Source organism: Polypterus senegalus, chromosome 18 (assembly GCF_016835505.1).
Source record: "Polypterus senegalus isolate Bchr_013 chromosome 18, ASM1683550v1, whole genome shotgun sequence".
In the NCBI taxonomy this organism is placed as follows: Eukaryota; Metazoa; Chordata; class Cladistia; order Polypteriformes; family Polypteridae; genus Polypterus; species Polypterus senegalus.
The window spans coordinates 17,159,118-17,186,071 of record NC_053171.1 but is presented as its reverse complement, the minus strand read 5'-3'; the positions used below and the strand labels follow the sequence as shown (position 1 = coordinate 17,186,071).

General features: G+C 39.6%; 1 protein-coding gene and 1 pseudogene across 1 annotated transcript in view; both read left to right on the top strand.

Moving 5' to 3' along the window:
• ptgr2 (prostaglandin reductase 2) overlaps nt 1-26,954 on the top strand; it is a 97,796-nt gene that overhangs the window by 5,049 nt on the left and 65,793 nt on the right. Inside the window, exon 2 of the mRNA XM_039741497.1 lies at nt 20,119-20,237. Coding sequence (XP_039597431.1) covers nt 20,119-20,237 — 119 coding nt within the window. The remainder of the gene's footprint in view (nt 1-20,118; nt 20,238-26,954) is intronic.
• Nucleotides 3,906-3,963, top strand: LOC120519186 (annotated as a pseudogene).

The window sequence follows — 26,954 nt, the reverse complement described above, 5'->3', positions numbered from 1 at the left end:
TTTTTTTTTCCTCTTCACTTTCCTTCCAAGTTTTTAATTAAACCATAGAGTTGTCAATGGAAAAGCTAAATGGAGAAATGCCGGTTTCTTTTGTCATTTGCATCTTATTGCTATTAAGAAGCAATTAAAAAACAAAATACAGCTGTTTTAAGACTGAAATAAGCAATAAGGGTTCAAAATCTTAACGAGCGAGACAACAAAAATGAAGCAGAAGCGCTTCTTATTAAGCAATTGGGTTGGAACAAAAACCTGCAGCCACTGCGGCCCTCCAGGAATGACTTTGCCCACCCCTCTTCTTTGAAGTCATTCTTGCACCAGTCTATCAATGTAGCCTCATACAAACCCTGAAACTGAAACTTTTAGCATAAACACAAAACAACAGGCTTCATGTTTTGATAGGTCTTTGACAGACTGCTTCATTAACCCAAGCCTAATAATATAAAGTGCTGGTAGGTCCAAGTTAGGTCTGATGAGGTATGTGGCACCAAGCTGTAGCTTTCTTCTAGCTGGCCATTCCTTTTGAACACATGAATTCTAGAAATGGCTGTCCCACTCGCATGTCCAGATATCCGGATACCTGCTGCTATGACATATGACAAAGTGTGTTTACCTGCACACACACATAACCGGGATAAGGTGAGTAAGTCAGTTAAGGCAGAAAACTGGTTTCTTAAAAAAAAATCTGTGTTAAATGCACAAGTAATATTCCGGAGATCACCTTTGGCAAAGCACTCCAACGTCATTAAACTGTACAAAAAAGAGTTAAACATCATCATCGGCCTCCGTGAGTCCAAAAGCAAGTAAGAAACCTGTGATGATTTTTATTGTGTTTTATAAATATCTTTACTTCATCCCCATTTTTTACATCCTTGACTCGAGCACCGATGATTCACATCATGAACATTGGCTGCTGCATCTCCCAGTCACACTGTTTCAACATATCTGTAGGAAATAACTTGATTAAAAGACACCTAATATGTTTCTATTACTATATTACACCCAGACAATTGGGCTGTGCCAAGGAGCGGCATACTGGTACACATGCCTCTTGACTTACACCCAGTGCTGCTGCAACAATATTAACATAGGTACTTTTACTTCAGTAAAACAAGTACTGTGTTAAGTTATTTGTTACTTTAATAAAAAATAATCAGACTTCTTAACGCACATTACTTTTCACGTGTTACCTTACTGTTCTCAAGGTTGTGCTACGGAGCTGTACGTTCAGTTCATCAACATAAATTTAGAGATTTTTGAAATACTGAGACAAAATTATTTCAACTAGGTGAAGGAATAATGCGATCATCAAAACATTTGCCAATGGAAATTTATCTTGAAGACGCTTCTATCTGTGGCTGCTAAAAGTGTGTACGAGCCAAATACATGTGCAGGCTGACAGAGTACAGCAGACATGCACAGACCACAAAATCCTTAACAGTAACCCTATTAAGGGTTTACATGGCCAGATAATCAGGTTATTCGTGGACCAACCTGCCACCGTTAATCAGGTTTCTCAGAGCACAATAACGTGGTTTTTCTAACTTGAATAAGGGTTTACGTGGTATTTCAGAATCCAGGTATCTGTGAAAAATGGGTTATTAAAATGATTTAAACGCACCAGCAGTGTTCAATTCCAGATACATTCTGACTTTATTATAGAATAAAATAACTGTTTTTCTTTATTTAATATTAAAAAATTTACATCCATCCATTATCCAACCCGGTATATACTAACTACAGGGTGACGGGGGTCTGCTGGAGCCAATCCCAGCCAACACAGGGCGCAAGGCAGGAAACAAACCCCGGGCAGGGCGCCAGCACACTGCAGGGCGTGCACACACACAACCACATACCAAGCACACACTAAGGACAATTTAGGATCGCCAATGCACCTAACCTGCATGTCTTTGGACTGTGGGAGGAAACCCACGCAGACAACATGCAAACTCCACGCAGGAAGGACCCGGCAAGCGAACTCAGGTCTCCTAACTGTGAAGCAGCAGCGCTACCACTGTGCCGCCCGAAAATTTACATTTCTAACAAATTATCAATAAATTAAGTTATGTTTAATTAATTGTATTACAGAATTAATAAAAAATATAACTGACTGCTTAAAAATGTGTTTAGTGAAAAAGTGTTACGTGATTTGGAAAAATTCGGACGTGAGCATCAGTAGGCTTTACGCCCTAGGAACCAAGTTACCTGAACTATTCTAGAACATTTCAGTAATTATTTACCGCTCTGATGATGAGTTTTCTGATCATAAAATAAGGTCATTATGATAGCAATTGACAAGAAGAATTCATAATTAATTTCAGAATTACGGTATTTAAGGGTTTGTCTTTCTCTTGCACAATTTGACTCAAGAACTAATCAGCACATCATCATCACATAACAGGCTTAAGTTTCAAGTTTGGTGTTTTTCTGTCCAGCCGTTTTAGCTTTCCACCCTCCTCAGGAAACTGAGACACATAGACACACACAAACAGATGCACACTCATCATCAAGCAATGTTTTCGGTATCATTGGACCTTAAAACGTTGAGATCTGTTGAAAACCAGAGATCGAAATTTTTGATGATTCTAAAGCTTTTGCTCTTCTCGTAAAGACGATAGGTTTTAGGGGCACAGAGCAAAAATGGTTTTTGTTTTCGAAATAATTGGGTGATACAGTGGTGCAGTGGTCACACTGCCGGCTCACAGTAAAGAAACCAGTATTTATGTCCCAAGTCTCCCCATGTCTGTGTGGGTTTCCACACTCTGTTTAAAGACATGCAGGTTACATGAATTGGTGATACTAAATTGACCCTAGTGTGTGTTTGGTGGGTGGGTATATGTTCGCCCTTCACTGGACTGCCTTGTGGTCTATGTTAGCCAGGTTTGGCTCCAGCAACCCCCCCCCAACTCATTACCCCAGTCTGGATTAAGCAGGTCAGAAAATGACATGACATGAAGCAATCAAAGCCATTTTTTCAGTGTATACCTGCGTAATGTAAAATGCACAACATTGGTTTCGTTTTACATCCATTCATCCATCCATCCATTATCCAACCCGCTACATCCTATCTACAGGGTCATGGGGGTCTGCTAGAGCCAATCCCAGCCAACACAGGGTGCAAGGCAGGGAACAAATCCCGGGCTGGACGCCAGCCCACCGCAGGACACACACACACACACAAATCACACACTAGGGCCAATTTTAGAATCGCCAGTCCACCTAGCCTGCATGTTTTTGGACTGTGGAAGGAAACCGGAGTACCCGGAGGAAACCCACGCAGACACAGGGAGAACATGCAAACTCAACGTAGGGAGGACCCGGAAAGCGACCCCGGGTCTCCTAACTGCGAGGCAGCAGCGCTAGCACTGTGCCACCGTGCCGCCCACGGTTTCGTTTTACAGCAGCACTAAAATGATTATAAACTTTCATTGTTGTTATCATTGTGCATGCCAGTGCTAAACTCGGGGAGATACCCAATGGTCACAAGTTTTCACTGTAACCAGTCTTTTAAGCAGAGGCTAAAAAACATACAGTTGTAATTAGACTCCATTGTTGGGCTGACTTTCTCTTCTGTTTTTTGTCATAATCAGCTCATTTGGAATCAGTTGGACCCATAAAACTTGTCATAGCTCTGAGTCATTTTAAACCAATAAACCATACATTTTTTATAGTTCTTAGAACACACTATCACAAACATCCAACAAACCAAACCTCTTTAGAGTTCAAAGTTATAAGATAAAACTCATGCACCCATTCATTTTTTTAAATGCGGGGTTGCCTCCACCCTAGATGGCATGCCAGTCCTTCAAAGAAAAATACAAAACTAAAGTTCAATTCATTTCAGTTTATTTTTGTATTGCACAGAGCACTGTGACAAGTTCTCAGGTATAATGCAAGAATAGGTTTTAGTGTTTGCTTCGGCAGCACATATACTAAAATTGGAACGATACAGAGAAGATTAGCAAGAATAGGTTTTAGAAATTACTAAATGTACAATTAGTACACATGAAAGACACAGAAAACAATGTAGAAACTGATCAATACAAATACACTACTGGTCAGATGTTTTAGAACACCTCCGTTTTTTCTGTTTTTATGGAAAAGCTCATAGTTTAATGTCTTAATATTTTACGAATCGATGTATAGAACAGGGCGGCACGGTGGCGCAGTGGTAGCGCTGCTGCCTCGCAGTTAGGAGACCTGGGTTCACTTTCCAGGTCCTCCCTGCGTGGAGTTTGCATGTTCTCCCCGTGTCTGCGTGGGTTTCCTCCGGGCGCTCCGGTTTCCTCCCACAATCCAAAGACATGCAGGTTAGGTGGATTGGTGATTCTAAATTGGCCCTAGTGTGTGCTTGGTGTGTGGGTGTGTTTGTGTGTGTCCTGCGGTGGGTTGGCACCCTGCCCGGGATTGGTTCCTGCCTTGTGCCCTGTGTTGGCTGGGATTGGCTCCAGCAGACCCCCGTGACCCTGTATTCGGATTCAGCGGGTTGGGAAATGGATGGATGTATAGAACAAATAAACAATGGCAAATAAAAAAAAACAAGTCAAGAAATCATCACATTTTATTCATATTTTTGATTCACCAAAGTAGCCTGCATCTTTTGCTGATATAACAGCCAAACTGTGGTGACCCTTTTGATTCAAAATGCCAGTCACTCTGTTCAAGTTGCCAACTCTGCCTCCAGCAAAAGAACTACAGACCATCACACCTCCTCCTCCATGTTTGACAGTTGGTGTCACACACTGAGGAACCATCCTGTCACCAATTCAACGATGTATAAACATTCTGTGTGATGAACTGAAGATTTCAAATTTTGATTCATGAGCCAATGAGACTTTCTTCCAGTCTGCAGTCGTCCACAGCGGGTATTTCAAGGCCCTATTTTGTCCTTTAAGAGGTAGCTTTCTTACTGCCACTTGGCCAGTCAATCCTGCAGCAGAAAGTCTCCTCTTCACACAGAAAGACTTGTTTTCTTTGACCTGCACTGTTAAGCTGTGGTTGAAGTTGTGCTGTGAGGCGCCTGTGATCACACAAGCTGGTGACCCTCAGAAATTTGTCTTCTGATTGGCTTGTGACTTTGGGTCTGCCAGGTCTCTTCCTGTCAGGGTATCTTCCAGTTTCCAGTTGCCTTTGGATTGTGTAGGACACCACTGGACTCACTGACACTTTGATTTTTGTTGTAATTTCTCTAAAATAAAGGCTTATGTTTCTAAGGTTAATAATAATCTATCATTTGTTAATTCCTGTTTTTCTGAAGTAGTACTTGAGAGAGTGTAGTCACACAGCCTGTTCCAGCTCTGCTTTAAGACAGACAGAGAGATTTTAAGTAAACAACACAAGTTGGGACACCGGTGCAAATTGTTTCCTTCAACTTTCAAGGCTTAATTTAATTGCTGCAGAACATCTGTAGGTTGTAAACTATTAGTTGTTCCCCAAAGAAGGCCCATTTGTAATATTCTGTAATTTCATTTTTTTCAGTTTTTGCTAATCTAAACCTCTGGCAGTTTACTGCTTACCTTTTCACCATTTTAGTTCATTCATTGAATTTCAATGGATTAAATATGAAGAAAAACGGAGGTGTTCTAAAACTTTTCACCAATAGTATAAATGGAAACCAGCAGTATCTGCTCATTAATTAATTGTTGAACTGTTGCCAGTTGACAACAGAGGAAAGGAAAACAAAAACTCCAGTCAACATCATCCGCAGAGAAGATAAACCTCTGGTAGGGTCCATGGTCAATTGTAAAAACACTTTAAAACACCATGAATTTCAAGAAAACAAATTTTGACAAAGAAAATCAATTGCAGTATGTTGGAGGGCACAGGTGCAATTACTATTTTAAAGTTATTCTTTGTGTATGCAGCAATCAGTTTGCATTAGGATGATTCCTACCGTGTTTCCCCGAAAATAAGACTGGGTCTTATATTAATGTTTGCTCCAAAAGATGCACTAGGGCATATTTTCAGGGAACTTCTTATATTTATTCATGTACAACAACAAATACAGTCATATCATCTTCTTCTGGAATATCATCATAACTCTCCACATTCAAACCCTGAATTCCAGCCTTAATTTCTTGCTACCCCAGCCGCTTTTAGGATCCTCCAAGATCGATGTGCTCGCTTCGATGTTTGATGAATGGTTCGATGTGGTGAAGCAAAATGCCGACATATAAATACATTTGCGGTGCTTTGATATTCAAGGGTCATATATTCCCCAAAGTAATGACATGATGCCATCTTCTGTGCTGTCTTTTTTTTTTCACCTTTACAATACAATTTGAATGTATGACAGCATATTTAAACCACAGGGGAAAAGAAAATACGGCCATAATGAAAATGTCTATTTTGTGATTAAAGTGTAAATTTCCTCTTTAAACTTGAAGTGTCCATTTTAACCTCGTAGTTTACTTTATCATTAAAGCAGACTGTCGTAAACGTCATCTTAAAACCGACCCAGTTGTTAATCGCTAGAGCTTCCTCCTGACCCGACAGCAGCAGCAAGCAGCAATAGATCGCCTCACAGAACACATTAAGTTCATGATATTCCAGGTCTCTGAAAATATTTAGAATCCTTAGATTTATACTTGATACCACTTTCATGATGAAATTCATTAAAATATGGATATTATATTTTATAGATAAATTGTTAACTTTGTTCAGCTCTTTGAGGGCTGAATATACAGTGGTGTGAAAAACTATTTGCCCCCTTCCTGATTTCTTATTCTTTTGCATGTTTGTCACACAAAATGTTTCTGATCATCAAACACATTTAACCATTAGTCAAATATAACACAAGTAAACACAAAATGCAGTTTTTAAATGATGGTTTTTATTATTTAGGGAGAAAAAATCCAAACCTACATGGCCCTGTGTGAAAAAGTAATTGCCCCCTTGTTAAAAAATAACCTAACTGTGGTGTATCACACCTGAGTTCAATTTCCGTAGCCTGATTACTGCCACACCTGTTTCAATCAAGAAATCCCTTCAATAGGAGCTGCCTGACACAGAGAAGTAGACCAAAAGCACATCAAAAGCTAGACATCATGCCAAGATCCAAAGAAATTCAGGAACAAATGAGAACAAAGTCATTGAGATCTATCAGTCTGGTAAAGGTTATAAAGCCATTTCTAAAGCTTTGGGACTCCAGTGAACCACAGTGAGAGCCATTATCCACAAATGGCAAAAACATGGAACAGTGGTGAACCTTCCCAGGAGTGGCCGGCCGACCAAAATTACCCCAAGAGCGCAGAGACGACTCATCCGAAAGGTCACAAAAGACCCCAGGACAACGTCTAAAGAACTGCAGGCCTCACTTGCCTCAATTAAGGTCAGTGTTCACGACTCCACCATAAGAAAGAGACTGGGCAAAACGGCCTGCATGGCAGATTTCCAAGACGCAAACCACTGTTAAGCAAAAAGAACATTAGGGCTCGTCTCAATTTTGCTAAGAAACATCTCAATGATTGCCAAGACTTTTGGGAAAATACCTTGTGGACTGATGAGACAAAAGTTGAACTTTTGGAAGGCAAATGTCCCGTTACATCTGGCGTAAAAGGAACACAGCATTTCAGAAAAGAACATCATACCAATAGTTAAATATGGTGGTGGTAGTGTGATGGTCTGCGGTTGTTTTGCTGCTTCAGGACCTGGAAGGCTTGCTGTGATAGATGGAACCATGAATTCTACTGTCTACCAAAAAATCCTGAAGGAGAATGTCCAGCCATCTGTTCGTCAACTCAAGCTAAAGCGATCTTGGGTGCTGCAACAGGACAATGACCCAAAACACAGCAGCAAATCCACCTCTGAATGGCTGAAGAAAAACAAAATGAAGACTTTGGAGTGGCCTAGTCAAAGTCCTGACCTGAATCCAATTGAGATGCTATGACATGACCTTAAAAAGGCGGTTCATGCTAGAAAACCCTCAAATAAAGCTGAATTACAACAATTCTGCAAAGATGAGTGGGCCAAAATTCCTCCAGAGCGCTGTAAAAGACTCATTGCAAGTTATCGCAAACACTTGATTGCAGTTATTGCTGCTAAGGGTGGCCCAACCAGTTATTAGGTTCAGGGGGCAATTACTTTTTCACACAGGGCCATGTAGGTTTGGATTTTTTTTTCTCCCTAAATAATAAAAACCGTCATTTAAAAACTGCATTTTGTGTTTACTTGTGTTATATTTGACTAATGGTTAAATGTGTTTGATGATCAGAAACATTTTGTGTGACAAACATGCAAAAGAATAAGAAATCAGGAAGGGGGCAAATAGTTTTTCACACCACTGTATTTTCCAAAAAACAATAGTTTCATTCAGAAATCAACATTAAACGTCTGTTGCTGTATGCTGTGGCTGCCAGTTTACCAAGAAGGTGCAGCAGGCTGTCTTCGCATGGCTGGGACAGCAGCAACGTTCACGATCGCAGTGCATTATAATCTTGTTTCTACCTCTTATAATTGTTAAGTGGCAGTCCTACCTGGCAAACATTGTCAGCTACACGATTAGCTGGGGACCGATCGGCTGAAGCTGGAACCTCACATTTATTTTCGATCACTTGTATTAAAAACTGAGTCCGACATTACGCATTTGCTTTGATCTCTTGCCAGATGTCAGTGCCATTTTCGCCGTTGTGTGCGCCTTGCTACTCATGACAGCACGGGGAATCTTGGTCAAACCAATTAATCTAACTTTCCTTCTAGCAATGAGAGTCCAACTAAAACGTAACGGTTTTTTCACAGTTTACAGTTGATTACCATCGTCAACTCCTCTTTTTGACAAAAGTTGACATCAGCCCTGAAAGAGTTAAATAATGAATACTGTTAATAGTTACATATGTAGGGGTGGCACGATGGCTGAACAGTAGCGCTGCTGTCTCGCAGGCAGTCATGTCGCTGCTGTTCTGCCTGGAGTTTGCTTGTTTTCCTGGTGGGTTTCCACAGCGTGCTCAGTTTTCCATCCAAAGACATGAAGGTTCGGGGATTTGGTGAAGCTACAATGACGCCAGTGTATGTGTGTGCTTGTGTTCACCTAGCGATGAGCTGATGCCCTGTCCAGGGATTTTGTTTCTGTCTTGGGCCAATGTTTCTGGAATGGGCGCATCCCTGAATTGATGGATGTAATCATTAAACATCCTTTTCAGAGATATTGTGGCAAGGTGTCCTCAGAATTTAATGGATGTTTTAGGTACACGCGTCACATCACATGAAGTATAAACCTGGCCTTAGGAGCCTTACTTTTCAGCTGATGATCTTGACGAGGGCTTATTTTTGGGGTAGGGCTTATATTATTATTTTACTGAATCAGCCCGCAATCTAGGAGTTATCTTTGACTCTAGCATGTCATTTGAAGTGCATATTACAAAGTTGTCCAAATCATGTTTCTTCCATCTTAAAAATGTTGGGAAATTAAGGCGCTTTCTAAATAAACAGGATTCTCAGAAATTAATTCATACATTTATTTCTAGTAGGATTGACTACTGCAGTGCGGTCTTCACTGGATGTTCAAACTGTTCTTCATGCAGCCTCCAGTTAATCCAAAATGCTGCTGCAAGAATTATTACAAGAACAAGAAAATACGAACACATGACTCCAGTTCTTAAATCCTTACACTGGCTCCCGGTTAAGTTTAGGGCAGATTTCAAAATCCCTTTTTTTAACATATAAAGCATTAAATGGCCGAGGTCCAGCTTACTTGTCTGAACTTATCATGACTTACAAACCAGAAGGCACATTAAAATCTCAAGATGCCCATCTGCTTATCTTTCCAAGGATTAATTAAATAACAGTGGGAGGTCGAGCTTTTAGGGCCTCTAAACTGTGGAGTGGTCTGCCTGCTACTATAAGAGATGCCCCTTCGGTCTCAGCTTTCAAATCCCGGCTGAAGACTCACTACGTCAGTTTAGCACACCCTGACTAGAGCTGCTGATTAACTGTGCAGACTGCATCTCTGTTAGTCATTAGCAGTAAAACATAAGTAACATGATAGTTATAATTTGTTACTGACCCTCACCTATTCTGTTTCTCTTCTCGGTACTCAAATGTGGCACTTGGTGCAAAGGCCCACCTGCCAAGTTGTTTTGCCTGCCTAAGGTAAAGTCATCTCTGATGGAGGATCACAGAAATCATGGGGCAGAGGGGTCCTTTCATCGGATTGGCTGTTTCAGCTGTGGAATGGCCAAATGGGGGAGGCAGCTTGATGGCTGAGGTCTCCAGGACTCTAAACCAGGGGTGGGCAAAGTCATTCCTGGAGGGACGCAGTGGCTGCGGGTTTTTGTTCCAACCCAGTTGCTTAATTAGAAAACAATCCTTGCCAATAATTACATTTTATGGCTTGTTAGTGCTTTAACTCTGCTATGTCAAGTCATTCTCATATCCTAGATTTTTTTTTCCATTCTAAGGATATCATCCAAATACTTTGAAGTGTAAAATGGATGCGTAATTTTCATTCCTTCACTGCTCTTTCCTTCCAAGTATTTAATTAAACCAATTATTGCACGACAAATACACACAGGTGTAAAGGGGAACAAGCAAAATGGATAACTGCTGGTTTCTTTTGTCATTTGCATCTTATTGCTAATAAGGAGCAATTAAAAACTGAGAATGCAACTGTTTAAGACTTAAATAAGCAATAAGGGTTCAAAATCTTAATGAGGGAGACAACTAAAATGAAGCAGAAGTGTTTCTAGAGCAATAAGTGCTTCTTAATAAGCAATTGGGTTGGAACAAAACCTGCAGCCACTGCGGCCCTCCAGGAATGACTTTGCCCACCCCTGCTCTAAACCAATCCAAATTATATGTAAAATATATAAAATATTATATAAAATATTATGTGATATCATCTACTGTTATATTCTGCTCTGTAATTGTATTTTATACTGTATTGAGGATTTGTTCTGTTCTGTGTATTGTATTATATTGTACTTCTTTTTGACACCCACTGCACACCCAACCTACCTGGAAAGGGGTCTCACTTTGAACTGCCTTTCCCAAGTTTTCTTCCATTTTTTTTTCCCTACAAGGGTTTTTTTGGGAGTTTTTCCTTGTCGTCTTAGAGATTCAAGGCTGGGGGGCTGTCAAGAGGCAGGGCCTGTTAAAGCCCATTGCGGCACTTCTTATGTGATTTTGGGATATACAAAAATAAATTGTATTGTATTGTATTGTATATTACAGAGGGCGGCACAGTGGTAGCGCTGCTGCCTCGCAGTTAGGAGACTGTGTGGTGTGTTTGTGCGCGCCCTGCAGTGGGCTGGCAGCCTACCCAGGGTTTGTTTCCTGCCTTGCGCTCTATGTTGGCTAAGATTGGCTCCAGCAGACCCCTGTGACCCTGTAGTTTGGATATAGCTGGTTGAATAATGGATGTATATTACAGAGCAGCCTGAAAATCATGCTAGGGCTTATTTTTGGAGTAGGTCTTATTTTCGGGGAAACATGGTATGTGAATAAGCAGCTTCTCTGCAGAGATTGTTACTCATCACTAGGCCAGTTTATTGGAACCAAAATTCCATCCATTCTCTATTTTCTAGCTCACTTACCCATTTCAGGGTCTTAGGAAGTACAGTTTATCCCCAGCAAGATATGAACTTCCCCATTTTAAAAGTGGCACATCAAAGAATAATCGATACATTTATGTGGTCTAAAAAAAAAAAAAAACTTAAGGGTTTAATAACACACAGTGCCAACTGTCAACTAAATTGCAGTCCTCCTTTGAAATTTGGAACAAGAAATCTAAGTCAAGCCAAAGTGCAATAAGAAGCTCAAAAATAGGCCATGACCAACCACTAGGCAGCTCGTCTAATAAGCCATCTCCCTGGCCTCAGGCTTAAGAGCTCCGACAGGTGAGCCAGCTGGGGATTTCCCATCTCGACATTGCACTGCCAAAAATAGGCCTAGTTTTTCTGTTTTGAGTGGGTCGTGTTAACTTGCCATGTGCAATCCCCTTTCTGTGCTTCTCAAAGTCAGGTTTGTGTTACCCTTGGCGATAACCTTTAGTTGATCTAATTGTTTATTAAACTTACCATTTTTGTTGATTATTCTGTATTCAGAAAAGACTGGCAAGGTAAATTTATGATTTTACAAAATTAAGAAAAATGTGCCTTGTTTTGCCATAACTGTAAATATTAATCTGTTTTGATTTTGATTTAATCTCATTCTGCACCTCTTTTTCCTGATGAGGGTTACAGTGATGACAGGCCAAGCAGGTTAGCCCAGACTTTCCTGTACCCAGCTACATATCTCAGCTCTACCTGTCAAATTCCCGACCCAGCCAAAAGATATAATCCCTCCAGTGTGTCCTGGGTCCTGAATATTCCTAAGTATCAATAATATAATACGCTACCGTGGCTGTTTGTTTGTCTGTCCAGGATTTTAAATCACCTGTAGCTTGCAAACTGTTTGACCTATTGACTTGAAGTTTGGTACACATACACTACATGATGTCTTCTATCCGCTTTTGAGGTGATGATTGACCTCCAAGGTTGTTCCTCTTTTTATTTTCATGTTATTGTAGAATCAACTCTCAGCAGCGGCCAGCAGGGTGGCCATGCGGCACATGTGTACAAGTGCCGTTCTTATCCCTACCACCTTCGCCGTCACGTCCCCAACCTCTTTATATCTTAAATCATTCCTGAGGCAGATTGAAGACTTAAGTACCAGCTTAAGTAAAGAAATTAAGGTAAACATACTATGTAAGTGCAACAAAAACACTGACTTAATCAGTTTTAACGTGAAAAGATGCCAACGAAAGAAGAGAAGAAGCAGGCCGCTAGGGTGGAGAAAAGAAGAGCTGCTTTGGAAGCAGCAAGCGCATCAACCTCTGAGCAAATGAATGATAAACGTACAGAGAAAGAGGATGAAAATTAGGAATGCTCAAGTCAAGTGTATAACGTGCAGGGCGCCATTACTGGTACTATATAAAAGAAAAGTATTGTGTCACAATCACAATTTTGGCTTTAGGATTTCACTAGTTTTACAGGTTTCATTAAATCTGATCACTTCTGTACTGATGTCTGTCTGTGTGTGTCAGGATGTAATAATGGACATTTTCACTCCAAAACGAATCCCCCAGTCTAAACAGCTTTACAAGATGAAGAAAGAAAAAAGAAAAATATAAAGATTACACAGTACTAAGTAACAAAGAATAAAGTAAGGAGGACAGAAAAAAACAAAAAAAAAAAAAAATTCCAGAGGGCTAGAGAAAAAAAAAAAAACACAAAAGCTGCAGGGGTTCCAAGGCCATGAGACCGTTCGGCCCCCACTGGGCATTCTACCTAACATCAATGATCTCAATCAGTTCTCATGGTTTTCAGGCTTCACGTGGAAGAATTAGTTGATGATGATGGTCATGTGGACCTTTGGCCTTCAATCCATCAGTGTAAGGATTGCATGGTGCCCTGATCAGGTGGTGGTGGCACAGATCGCCATCACAGAAAACCAGAAAGAGAACAGCAGAGAAGGTAAGGGTTAGTATGGATTGTGGAGCCATGATAAAGACGATAATTCAATGCATATTCAGAATATCAGAGTTACACTAAAATGAAGCTATGAGAAGGCAATGTTAAAATAATGAGTTTTTAGTAATTTTTTAAAGTGATCCACCGTATTAGCCTGGCGAATTTCTATTGGTAAGCTATTCCAGATTTTAGGTGCATAAGAACAGAAGGCCACCTCACCACTTTTTTTACGTTTAGCATTTGGAATCATTTGAAGATCTAAGGTTACAATTAGGGCTCGTTTATACTTCACGCTCAGAACGTGTATGTGCACGCATCATGGCTGCCACGTGTCCCCAGCATTCATTTGACGCGTCCTCTGAGCAGCGACGTGTGCGCGAGTTGCAGTACCAGCAAAAATTGGGGGGTCGCAGTGTGATCAAAGTCAGAACGTGACGTCAGAGTCTCTGTTTACTATCTACATGTGACAGATAGCCTCTATGCGGATCCTATGGGATTGATGTGCGCGCTTCGATGTTTGATGAATGGTTCGATGTGGTGAAGCAAAATGCTGACATACAGATGCATTCGTGGTGCTTTTATATTCAAGCGTCGTCTATTCCCGATTGTAATGACACGATACATTTTAAAAGTCTCACATACCATCTTCTGTGCCGTCTTTTTTTTCTGGGGTTTCCTCCTGACCTGACAGTAGCGGCAAACAGCAATAGATCGCCACACAGAACACATTAAATGTCTGATATTCCAACTCTCTGCACATTTAGAATCAATAGATTTATACTTGATATCACTTTCATGATGAAATGCATTAAAGTAGGTACGTTACATTTTACAGATAAATCGTTAACTTCATTTAAATAATGAATACTGTTAATAATTACACACATGGGGGTGACACGGTGGCGGAGCGGTAGCCCATCTAAGGATTGTTTCTGCCTCGTGCACAATGCTTGCTGGATTGATGGATTTACTCATTAAACACCCTTTACAGAGATATTGCTGTAAGGTGTCATCAGAATTTAATGGGGGTTCCAAGCATTTTACAACATAGCAAAGCCAAACCTGTTCTCACCGTGTTGATATCTCGCACTGCCACCTGCTGGATTCCTCCAGATGTACGTAAAGTATGCATGCAAGTATAAACAGTACAACGCTTGCATAGCAGGAGCGTCCGCTGGAGCATGCATTGCGTTGTGTGTAGTATAAACCCGGCCTAAAATTACAATTATAATTACGATTATAAAAGACTAGAAACTTATTGGTTTTGTACAGAAACACTCCAGTCGATTTTGCTGTATATTTGTGGATTAAGTGCAGCACAATTTTCACAATGATGCCAAATAATATACGGTTATTCCTTTTCATTCCACATAATAAAATATTGGGAAAGTCAGGTACTCAATCAATCTGATTTTTTTTGTTGAAACAGATATTTTGATTATGGCCAGCTTTCCTGTGGACATTCATTTTTTCATGCTTTTTCATTCCCCACTATATTGTTTCATTGAATAGATTCAGCATGTGCAGGCCATACTGATACACATCCATTTACTCATTGGATGTATGAGCAAAGATGGTAGAATATCTCTGAATGTGGATGTTTATTCTCAAAGGAATTAATAAAGTGATGTAACAAAAGTCAATTAAATACTAAACCACCAGCACAAGGGAAAAGAAAGTGCGTTAAAGACGGAAGCCAGGAAGCACTTCTTTACTTGAAGAGTCTGTAAAATTTTGAGCTTTAAGAAGACGAAGAAAAAAATCTTGACAACTTAAAAAAAAAAAATTATCTAGCGGAGGTAACAAGAAAGTTTAGCTATTAGCAGACCAAACCAGCTCAATGAATTAAACAGTTATCTTTAATTTGTGAGACTTCTTATATCAGTCAGTTATGAACTGACAGTCATCCAGAGAGACACTTTTTTTGTAGCACAGTAGCAAAACTCATACAGCGAGTCCATCAGCCCAGATGGGCTGGGATTTTAGATAGATAGATAGATAGATAGATAGATAGATAGATAGATAGATAGATAGATAGATAGATAGATAGATAGATAGATAGATAGATAGATAGATAGATAGATAGATAGATAGATAGATAGATAGATAGATAGATAGATAGATAGATAGATAGATAGATAGATACTTTATTAATCCCAAGGGGAAATTCACATAATCCAGCAGCAGTATACTGATACAAAGAAACAATATTAAATTAAATAGTAATAAAAATGAAAAAAAATTAAAATAATAATTTATTCCTGTCTTCTAGAGCTGTGAAGCAGCCATTCTAAATACTATTGACCAGGGGTTTCCTGTTTGCCAGAATAATCAAGCAGTGTTCGAATAGCATTTACACTCTGATTGCATGGTCCAAATGCCTAACTATGCAATTCGATGGCTAGTTCATATACCCCAAAAATATTTTTTTTGTCTCATTTGAAGATTACAGAGAAATGAATGAACAGTGACAAAACATTTAACCTATGCAATGAGTAAAGAAGTGACATCCAGTTGTTTTCTGAATATTGGGAACAATGGCAGATTGTTAAGTGGTGCTGTTCTCACATATAAGCACACTGGGTTAGACCCCGATTTGATTTCTGTCTGTGTAGTTTTGTCCAGGTGTTGCACTTTTGCTTCCACATACATGGTAGGTTGTTTGGTAGTTCTAAACTTGCCCCGTGTAAGTAGATACAAGTGTGTCTATACATTAGCGTGCCCATAAGTGGGCTCCTGCCTTCTATCTGTTGTTAACAGTACAGGCTGCAGCCCTCCACAACTCTGAACTGGATTACGTGGGCTTCATAATTGACGCATGGATATTAAAGCAAAACTCCACAAAATTTTTTTACAAGTTATTTTTTTTATTTTGGTATACTTTATTAATCCCCGAAGGGAAATTGTCTTTTTCCATGACATTTTGGGGTTAGAGTGCCAGGTCAGCTATTGTACAGCACACCTGGAGCAATTTTCAGGTTAAAGGTTTTGCAGTTTACCCCATGTAGTTTGTAGTGATGACTACTTCTTTCAGCTGCTCCTATTAGGGTTCACCACAGCAGATCATCTTTTTCCATATCTTCCTGTCCTCTCCATCTTTTTCTGTCACACCCATGCACCTGCATGTCCTCTCTCTCCACATCCATAAACCTTCTCTTAGACCATCCTCTTTTCCTCTTGCCTGGCAGCTCCATCCCTAGCTTCCTTCTCCCAATATACCCAGCATCTCTTCTCTGCACATGTCCACACAAATGCAACCTTGCCTCTCTAGCTTTATCTCCAAACTGCCCAACCTGAGTTGACCCTCTAATGTACCCTTTTCTAATCCTGTCCATCCTCGTCACACCCAATGCAAATCTTAGCGTCTTTAACTCTGCCATCTCCAGCTCTGTCTCCTGTCTTTTCCTTAGTGCCTCCGTTTCCAGCCCATATAACATTGCTGGTATCCTTACTGTCCAGTAGACCTTCCCTATCACTCTTGCTGGTACCCATCTGTCACAAATCACTCCTGACACTCTTCCCCACCCTGTCTGCGCTCTCTTTTTCACCTCTCTTCCACAATCCCCATTACTCTGTACTGTTGATCCCAAGTATTTAAACTCATCCACCATCGCCAACTCTACTCCCTGCATCATCCTCACCATTCCTCTGACCTCCCTCTCATTTACACACATGTATTCTGTCTTGGTGGTCCTACTGACCCTCATTCCTCTCCTGTCATCTCCTCTCCTCTCTAGAGCATATCTCCACCTCTACATGGTCTCCTCAACCTGTTCACTACAGATCACAATGTTATCCGCAAACATCATAGTCCACGGGTACTCCTGTCTAATCTCCTCTGTCAACCTGTCCATCACCATTGCAAATAAGAGAGGGCTCAGAGCCAATCCAAGATGTAATCCCACCTCAACCCTAAACGCATCCGTCACTCTTACCGTAGACCTCGCCACCGTCTCACTTCCCTCATCCACATCCTGTACCATTCTTACATACTTCTCTGCGACTTCCTCATACAATTCCACCACTCCTCTCTAGGCATCCTGTCATATGCTTTCTGTAGGTCCATCAAGACACAATAATTCCTTTTGGCCTTCTCTATACTTCTATATCTACACCTTCATTGCAAACATTGCATCTGTAGTGCACAAGCCAGTGTGTTTCTTCGTGCCAGTCCCAAGCCCAGAATAATGGTGGGGTATGTCAGGAAGGGCATCCAGTGTAAACTTTTGCCCGATCAATATGCTAACAACAATACAGTTTGTAGTGATAACTGAAGTGTAATTTTTCATCTCATGTTTTCATACAGAAAGTTAAAGAATTTACTGATCGTATAGAAGTCTTTTGTGACTAATGATGGACAACAGCAAACAATATCATAACAACATCCATGAAAAAGTCTCACTTTAATCGTGTTGCAAAATCCACATGTGCAGTCATTCGGTTGTATGCTGATAACATCCCAAGCACACATAGTTTTAGTAAAATATTGTTAAATAAATCTGGAAAATGATTTCATGAACTAAATGGAACGGGCTCAGATGCACCTGAGCATTTGAATTGAAGACACACCTTCCCTCCGCATTCATCAGTCACGAGAGCAGCTAAGTAGCAGCTTATTCATTGGCTAACATTGTGTTTCATGTGATATCAAAGTGCAGAGTTAACTCCAAGATGTGTACAAGTAAAGGTTAAAAGTTAAAGAAAAGTGAGTGAGCATGTTATCAGGAAGACAATGTGTCTTATACTTGTCCATATGCCAGATACTTCAACAAACAAGGTCATTTCACCCAGGCAGTTTCAAAGACTGCCTCTAAATAATCCTGAGGTACTGCAGTTGTGGAAATTAATATAAATATAACGTCAGGAGGCTTATCTACAATTCAGATGCATGTTTGCCTCTAAATGCGTTCCATTTTTGTTCACAAAGCCAGTTTCCTTAAGTGGTTTAATTAACAAAATTTAAGTACAAATACATGTGTTTCAGAGATTGTGAGAATACGAATGGACAACCTCACACATGGATTACACAAATGCAAGTAATGCAAGATTTTTTTGGGGAAAAATGTTCTCGTGAACTTTTGATATCGTTTGCTGCTTTCCAACTTGGGTCAACAAAGACTTCTGCTCTATCAAATACTTTATTTTATCTCCATTCAGCATTAAAGCATGAGGTTTGTAATTTTTCTTGGCCACCACTACAAACTAAATGAGGTAAGTAACACCTCACACGTTTTTGTTAAGAATTACTTTAAGAACTCTACCCAATAACAGGCAAGTACATATTTGCAATTGATATACAGTATAGCATTGTAGGGTCCCAAGTCTATCCTGGCCACATCAAGCACAAAGGCAGGAACCCTTGATGGGACACCAGTGTATTGCAGGGCACATTCAGGCACACCACCACAGTCACTCAAACAGGGCCAGTTTAGAGATCTCGGTTAACAATAACAATTTTTTGTATAGCCGAAAATCACACAAGAAGTTCCACGACAGACTTTAACAGGCCCTGTTTTTCGACAGCCCCCCAGCCTTGACTCCCTAAGAGCACAAGAAAAAACTCCCAAACAATTCCCTTGTAGGGAATAAAATAGTCTTTGGAAAGACGATTCAGAGAGAGACTCCTTTCCAGGCAGGTTAAGAGTGCAATGGCTATCAAAAGATGGGGTAAACACAGTACACAAAACAGAACACAAGTAATCCTCTTCACAGAGTTAGATGGCTCATGGCCACCACAGAAATACAATACAACAGTACAATAGTAATAGTACAAGCTACAAAGTAAAAATCAACAACAGATTGTAAATACAGAACAATCACATATGAGGATTTCTTCAGAGTCCTGGAGACTTTGGCCAACAAGCAGCCTTCCCGCTACCGACCAATCTACAGCTGAATCAGTGCTAGGCCAGCCAATCAAATAAAAGTACCCTTCTACCCAATGATTCCAATGCTTCTGTATCTGAGATGACTTTTCCATTGGCAGGCAAGCAACTTGGCAGTACAGCAGTGGCACCAAGTGCCACATTTGAGAACTGAGAAAAGAAACACAACAGAAGAGGTGTAGTAACTGATTATAAATATCATATTACTTATGTTTTAGAGCTGATGACTAAAAACAAAGATGCAGTATGCACAGCTAATCAGCAGCTCTAGTCAGGGTATGCTAAACTGATGTAATGAGTCTTCAGCCGGGATGAAGGGGTTAACCAAAAATGCTTATCGTTAGTATGTGGAAAAAATTGAAAGGGCATCGTTCAAGTGAAGTCCTTTTAACCAAGCAAATTGAAACTCATGAATATTTTTATATAGGGTTGAGTTAGGATACCAAAAACAGAGTAACTGGTTCAGAAAACTACCAAAACTAGTAGATATTTTATAATGATGACACCTACAACTGCAGGCCTGGTTAGCCATTGGTTCTTATGTGATTTTCATCTCTGTTGTTAAGGCGCAAATCCTTAAGACAACGACAACTCATTAATACACTGTAAACCAAAGTAAAGTCAATATAACAGTAAAATTTCATTAGCAGAGATAATTGACTTTTAATTGAGAAATTGACTGGAATAAGAATTAATAGTCATTGCAGCCCTCTAACATCTGATTTTCAATCACCAGATATTTGGCATTTACTGTATAGATCTCCTTTTGTTTCTGTTCTTTATTTTTGAAGGGATTAACGGAGAGCCAGTTCCTGAAAATTTTCGCCTGGAAGAATGCAGCTTTGTAGTCGACCTGAAACCTGGCGAGGTATTGGTACGGACACTCTACCTGTCAGTGGATCCGTACATGGTCAGTGCAGTTTTTGTTGCCATTTGATTACAACTGTTCAGCAGAAAAATCAATAGTTGGCCAGAAAAGTATAGCATGTGATTGTTATATACAGAAAGAAGAAAAAGCTTATTTCATAGTCATTATTATTTGCTTAGGTTCTGCCAGGCACTGGCACTATGTCCGTGGTTGGTACTTACTTTGGGTCTGATACTGCTGGGGCAGTCTTGGGTCCTCACATCTCTAAACTGGATTTAAGTGTGTTTGGGAATGTTATGTCATCTTATATACTATATACTATATGATTCGATGTCTTATCATCTCACAAAGGGTTGGTTCCTGTCTTACATGTAATATTGCTATGATTGGCTTTGACCTCCTGCCCCCATGACTCTAACATGGATTGAGTGGACTTCAGAATATCATGTTATTTAGGGTTTAGCCATACTAGTTGGCTTCACCCCAAAATTCCTTACAATTCACTTTCCACAGTAAGGTTGTGATCCATTCTTCTTCTCCCTCCTTCATCCATCACAACTTCTGTTCATGTCCTCTTTAAACCTTTATATTAGCCTAACTCCCTCCACCACAATGCACTTGTTCACCCAGTCACCTGCACCTGTAGCTCCACGTGCTCAAGCTATTTTGTCCTAACTACAGGACTTGCCACTTGTATTATATTCCTCTCCTCATTCACCTGATCTTTCTCCGCTTGAGTCATTTCTAACTTGACCTCATTTGCCGCACAACTACTTCATCTAAATCCTCACTTCCAAAAATGTGTTCTTTAATTTACTTCCAGCCTTGCTTTCAAGTCAAAATATGGTACAGCCCAGAGGTGAACTTCGGTGGTATAATATTTGAGCTGCAACTCCATCTGCTTTAAGTATATTGCCAAAGTAGCAGAACTTTTTTTGCTTTCTGTAAAACATCTCTGATGCTAATATTCATGTTTACACCTGGTACATCATAATATAGCATTGTTCTGCCCCTATTGATCCCATTTTGCTAGCTGGCAGCATTTTTGTGCAAGGCAGGAACCATATCTGGATTGAGCGCAGTCTACCACAAGGCCAACTTTTCATATCAGTAGTTCTACATTCCTGCGGTGGGCTGGCGCCCTGCCCGGGGTTTGTTTCCTGCCTTGCGCCCAGTGTTGGCAGGGATTGGCTCCAGCAGACCCCCGTGACCCTGTAGTTAGGATATAGCGACTTGGATAATGAATGGATGGATAGTTTTACATTCAATGAATTTAATGAATGTTTTGAAATGTGAGCAAGTTATGTACAGTACTTAATAATTCTTCCAAAAAACTAACATACTTCTCTATAGATGACGTTTATGAACAGATCTGTGGACTCTGTTAGTTACCTATCTATCACTAGCTGCACTTGAAGTCTGGTCTGAGTTATGGCTTGGTAAGGACCAAGCTGCAACTCAGACCAGACTTCTAGTGCAGCTAGTATGGTTTTGTAAGGCTTACATCTTTTCCTTGTGCTCATGTACATTTAGAAAAGGGACCTTTGGTTTCTTCCCACTGTTTGCAGATAGTTTGTCATATGATATGGGTGCCTCAACATCTTTGTCCTGATAAGTTTGTGTAAATTGTAACCCTGCCTCTTAGAATATTACAATACTCTTGGAAGGAGTAGCAGTGAAAAAATATTAATTATGAAATCTTTTAGTGCCAGTGGTCAATGCCAGACATACCACTAAACAATAAAGATTTTGCTTCCAGAAGACTTCTGGGTGTATCCTATGAATTTTGCCCCACTAATCACAAAAATCTCCTTTACATATTTCTGTTGCAATGTGATTTTTCTCCTAATATAATTCTACATATACAGTATAACAACCACAGCTACAATATCTGTGTGGATCTAAAAGTAGTGTCACTGCCACAAGGAACGCAGCTCAGACAGACCAAGTCCTGTTGTTTCATTAGCAATGCTAAAGAATCTCATTATATTAAAAAAACCACTTGTTGACCCAACAATGATATTTTTGCCTTCTCTTCATGTAAAACTTTGACTGATAAATAATTTTATGAAAGCAGTAACCATCTAAGGTGAAGGATTTCAGTATTTCAATATGCCAAGGTTAAAGAAGGATTTCTTTTTTTTATTTTAATTTTATTGGTTTTATTGTAATCATTCCATACAGATAGATCAATTTTTACAAAAAATAGGATTGAAAACAAATCAACCCAACTCCCACCCCTGAGAAAGAGAGCATGGCCAACGGAGTAAAACTTAAAGCTGGTCAAAATACATAAATTGATGAGATTAATAGGCAGATAAAAAAAAGAAAAAGAAATGCAGAGAGAATTTCTTCAGTGCTTTACGAGCTTATTCTAAAATATTATTGATTAGATCCTGCCAGGTTTTGAAAAAGTTCTGCACAGATCCTCTAACTGAGAGTTTATTTTTTTCCAATTTCAAATAATATAAAACATCAGTTACCCACTGACTTAAAGGAGGAGAGTTAGGATTCTTCCAGTTTAGCAAAATAAGTCTGCATGCCAATAGTGTAGTGAAGGCAATCACAGTTTGTTTGTCCTTCTCCGCTTTAAGCCCATCTGGAAGAACACCAAACACAGCTTAAGCAGGGATTTCTGTTGGTCTACAAGTCAGACATGTCATCAGTGACAAGTGGTTCAAAGATCTGCTGGCAGGTTTGGAGAAAACTGCATATAAGGCATTCAGGGGTGTTTTTGAGAATTTCTTTGGCAAGTACAGAGCACCAAATTATGTTCAGCTAGTTGACAGCATACTTTAAGCATACAAAACTCAAAGTGCAACATGCTGCTTAAGATTTATTTTGTAAATTCACAATCTGACTTCTTTCCTAGCTATTCTTGGTGAGGTCAGTGATAAACATGTTGAAAGTATTCATCAGGACATTGCAAAGAAGTAAACTGAAACAACAAGCATCAGATGCTGAATAAACAGGAGAATCAGCTCCAAATCATTTTGAGCTCGTTTGAACTACTAATGCAGTGTGTCTTCATCATGTAACTGTTAAACATCCATCCATCCATTATCCAACCCGCTGCAGTATATCCTAACTAATTGGTCATGGGGTGCTGCTGGAGCCAATCCCAGCCAACCCAGGGTGCAAGGCAGGAAACAAACCCCAGGCAGGGCGCCAGCCCACTGCAGACTGTTATCCATCCATCCATTATCCAACCTGCGATATCCTAACTACAGGGTCACGGGGGTCTGCTGGAGTCAATCCCAGCCAACATAGGGCACAAGGCAGGAAACAAACCCCGGGCAAGGCGCCAGCCCACCACAGACTGTTAAACATGCTAAATGCAATAAAACTTAATTTCACGTTTCTCTAAATTTTTACACGATATGGTCAATCGAAATTACAGTTGTGTTCAGCTTGAAGTTGTCTATCATTCATCCATCTTCGTTACCCTCTTATCCAGGGCAGGATGGCAGGGCACCTATAGCCTATTCAAGCAATCATTAGACACAAGGTAGAAAAATCACCGAAAAGAAATTCAGGAAGGAAATGCTAAAAATAAAGTGTTGTCCATTGTACCCAGTGTCAAAATACACTACTTTGTAAATAAATGTTATCAATATCAAATGTATTTATATAGCACATGTTAAAACAATAATAGCTGACTAAAGTGCTGTACAGTACAATAAAGAATAATACGGTACAAAAGACAATAAGCAATAAGACAATAAAATAGACAAACACGGCTGTATTAATTAAAAGCTAAGGAATAGAAAAGCGCCTTGAAAATAGCCAGCCTAACGTAAAGTGGATATTTTGCTGGTGTAGCCTCCATTCCTCTGGAAAATTTCAGAAAATGAATGAAGTAGCTCATGTGGGGTGTGTCACAAGGCTTAATCTTGGAGCCATGACAACTCAATACAGGTTTTGCTAGGACATTGTTCTACAATGCGTCTCCCATATGTTTTTACCTGTGCAGTGCTCTCTTATTCTGGTGGCTTATGTCGCCCTATTTGGAGATTTATACATTTTATGAGAGAAAAGTGCATAGCATGACACACCTTAAAACTGCTGCAGCCCTTCACAATGTTTTTCACTGTAACATAACTGGACACACCCTTAATTGCCTTGGTATAAGAGTGAGGGTTTGTGTGAGTGTGTCCATTAAGAGACAAACTCCCTGTCCAGGGCTAGTTCTTGCATGTTGCCTTTTACTATTGTTCTTGACTCTGGACTGTAAAATCAGAGTTCTAGTGCCTGTTCCAGCAGTACTGGACTCTAGCCAGCTGTGAACAGGACACCAGTCCATTGCAGTGCACACATACACTCATTTCCACAATACTACTGTAGAGCAGAGGCGTAGCTAGGGTTTTCAGTGCCCGGGGACAACTGAAGATTTCACGCCCTCTTCTGTTTGCCAAAATGTAATGGGGAGGGGAAAGAAATTTTTAAAAAATGTATTTAAAATAATAGTATTTTAAGAATTTTTTTTTTTTTAAATATTTTAATTTTTTAAAGCACTTTTATGCGTATATTTTCAAGGTTTCGCTAAATTTATAAAGATAGAGCAAATTAAAATAATTAAGACAACAATGGTAGTTCGAAAATATAATTATTCTAAAATATTATTCAAATATAACATTGCAAAAACTTAAATATTACATTGGATATAATAATATAATAACCTGAAAATGTAGTACAGTATAAAGTAAAAAAAATAGTTTGATGTATAGTGCTTTAAATTTAATTATTAACTTCAAAGAGTGTGTGTGTTTATGTGTTTCTGTTTCATTTACACTTTGGTTTTGTGTGTCTGATATGCTCTGTTTTTATTGTACAGCACTTTGGTCGGCCTTGACGTTGGTTTTAAAGTGCTTTATAAATAAATAAAATAAATAAATAAAAAGAGAAATTTTCCTAGCCTTTGCTGCTGCAAATTTATCGATTAGTTCATCTGAATGTATGTTGTCGGTAACCTCCTGCTTCACACTCAGCAGAGCCAAGGCTGACAATCTTTCCTGTGCCATGGATGACATGGCACACAGAAATGGCGTTTGCAACAATTTAGACAACGATACACTAATGCCTCATGTCAGTCGCGTAACCTGTTTAATAACGTCAAAAATGTTTCTGGGTGGCAGTCAAGCATGTTAGAGTAGTGGAGGGGATAAATTATTGTCTGTTGGGTATATAGAACTAATACGTGCTTCGAAATCAGAAAGAGACAAAAAACTTAGGAAAAAGATATCCTCATACTGATGGAGTGATGGACTGAGTATGTGAATGTTTTTTATTTACTTTTTAGTGCATTTAAGAATGGAAAACATTTCATTCTAAAATTTCGTAACATCAATTTGGCTCCTCCTGGATGCTGTGCCCGGGGACAGATGTCCCCCCTTGCCCGCCCCAGCTACGCCACTGCTGTAAAGTTCCTAGTTATACTACTGGAACTGCATAAAATTTAATGTCTTAATGTTTCATGAAATCAAGACATTGAACAAATTAACATTTGCAAATAGAAAACAAGTGAAGGAATCATCAAGTGTGCAAACTTTTATTCATATTTTTGATTCATTAAAGTAGCCACCTTTTGCTGATATAACAGTCCAACTGTGGTTACACTTTTGATTCAAAATACCAGTCACTCTGTTCAAGTCACCAACTCTGCTTCCAGCAAAAGAACCCCAGACTATCACACCTCCTCCTCCTCCATGTTTAACAGTTGGTGTCACACACTGAGGAACCATCCTGTCACCAACTTGACAGTGTATAAATATTCTGCGTGATGAACTGAAGACTTCAGATTTTGATTTATCAGCCCATAAGACTTTCTTCCAGTCTGCAGGAGTCCACAGCCACTATTTCAAGGCCTTCCTTTTTTGTTCTTTCAGTAATGCCTTACTGCCACTCGCCCTGTCAAATCTGCAGCACAAAGTCTCCTCTTCCCCGTTATAACTGAGACTTGTTTTTTTTTTTTTGACTACTGTTAAGCTGTGCTTGAAGCTGTTGTGCTTCAGCTGGTGACCCTCAGAAAGTTATCTTCTGATTGGGTTGTGACTTCCTATAAGAGTTCCTTCCAATTTCCAAATATCTTTGGATTGTGTACTGTACTCACTGACACTTTTTTGGCAATTTCTTTAAATAAAAGGCCAACTACAGGTAGTAATGCTCTGTCTCATTTCATTTGTAAATTGCCATTTTCTTGCCATTATCACTAGAATTAACAACTTTGTACAGTGTAATATTGTCCAAGTAGCACTCCAGAGGGTGTAGTAACACAGTTTGTTCCAACTCTGCTTTAAGACACACAGAGGAGTTTTAAGTGATCGACACAACTTGGGACACCTGTGCAAATTGTTTGCTTCAACTTCCAAGGCTTCATTTAATTGCTGCAGAATATCTGTAGGTTGTAACCTCTTCGTCGTTCCCTGAAGAAGAGCCATCTGTAATGTTGTGAAATTTCCCTTTTTTCAGTTTTTGCTAACATAAAGTTTAAATTCAAACCTGTGACAGGTTACTGCTTACCTTATCAACATTTTAGGTCACTCGTTGCATTTTAACTGATCACATTTAAAGAAAAACTGAGGTGTTCTAAAACTTTTGACCAATAGTGTAAACTACAGTGCATATAGCCAATGGGGGGTGGCTAGTACCTTGAAAACATACCTTCAAAAACCATACATACATTGATCTGGGGCCAAGGATTCAAGGCTACATTATACATTGACTAATATTAGGGGGAATACAATTTGTTACACTGTGTTA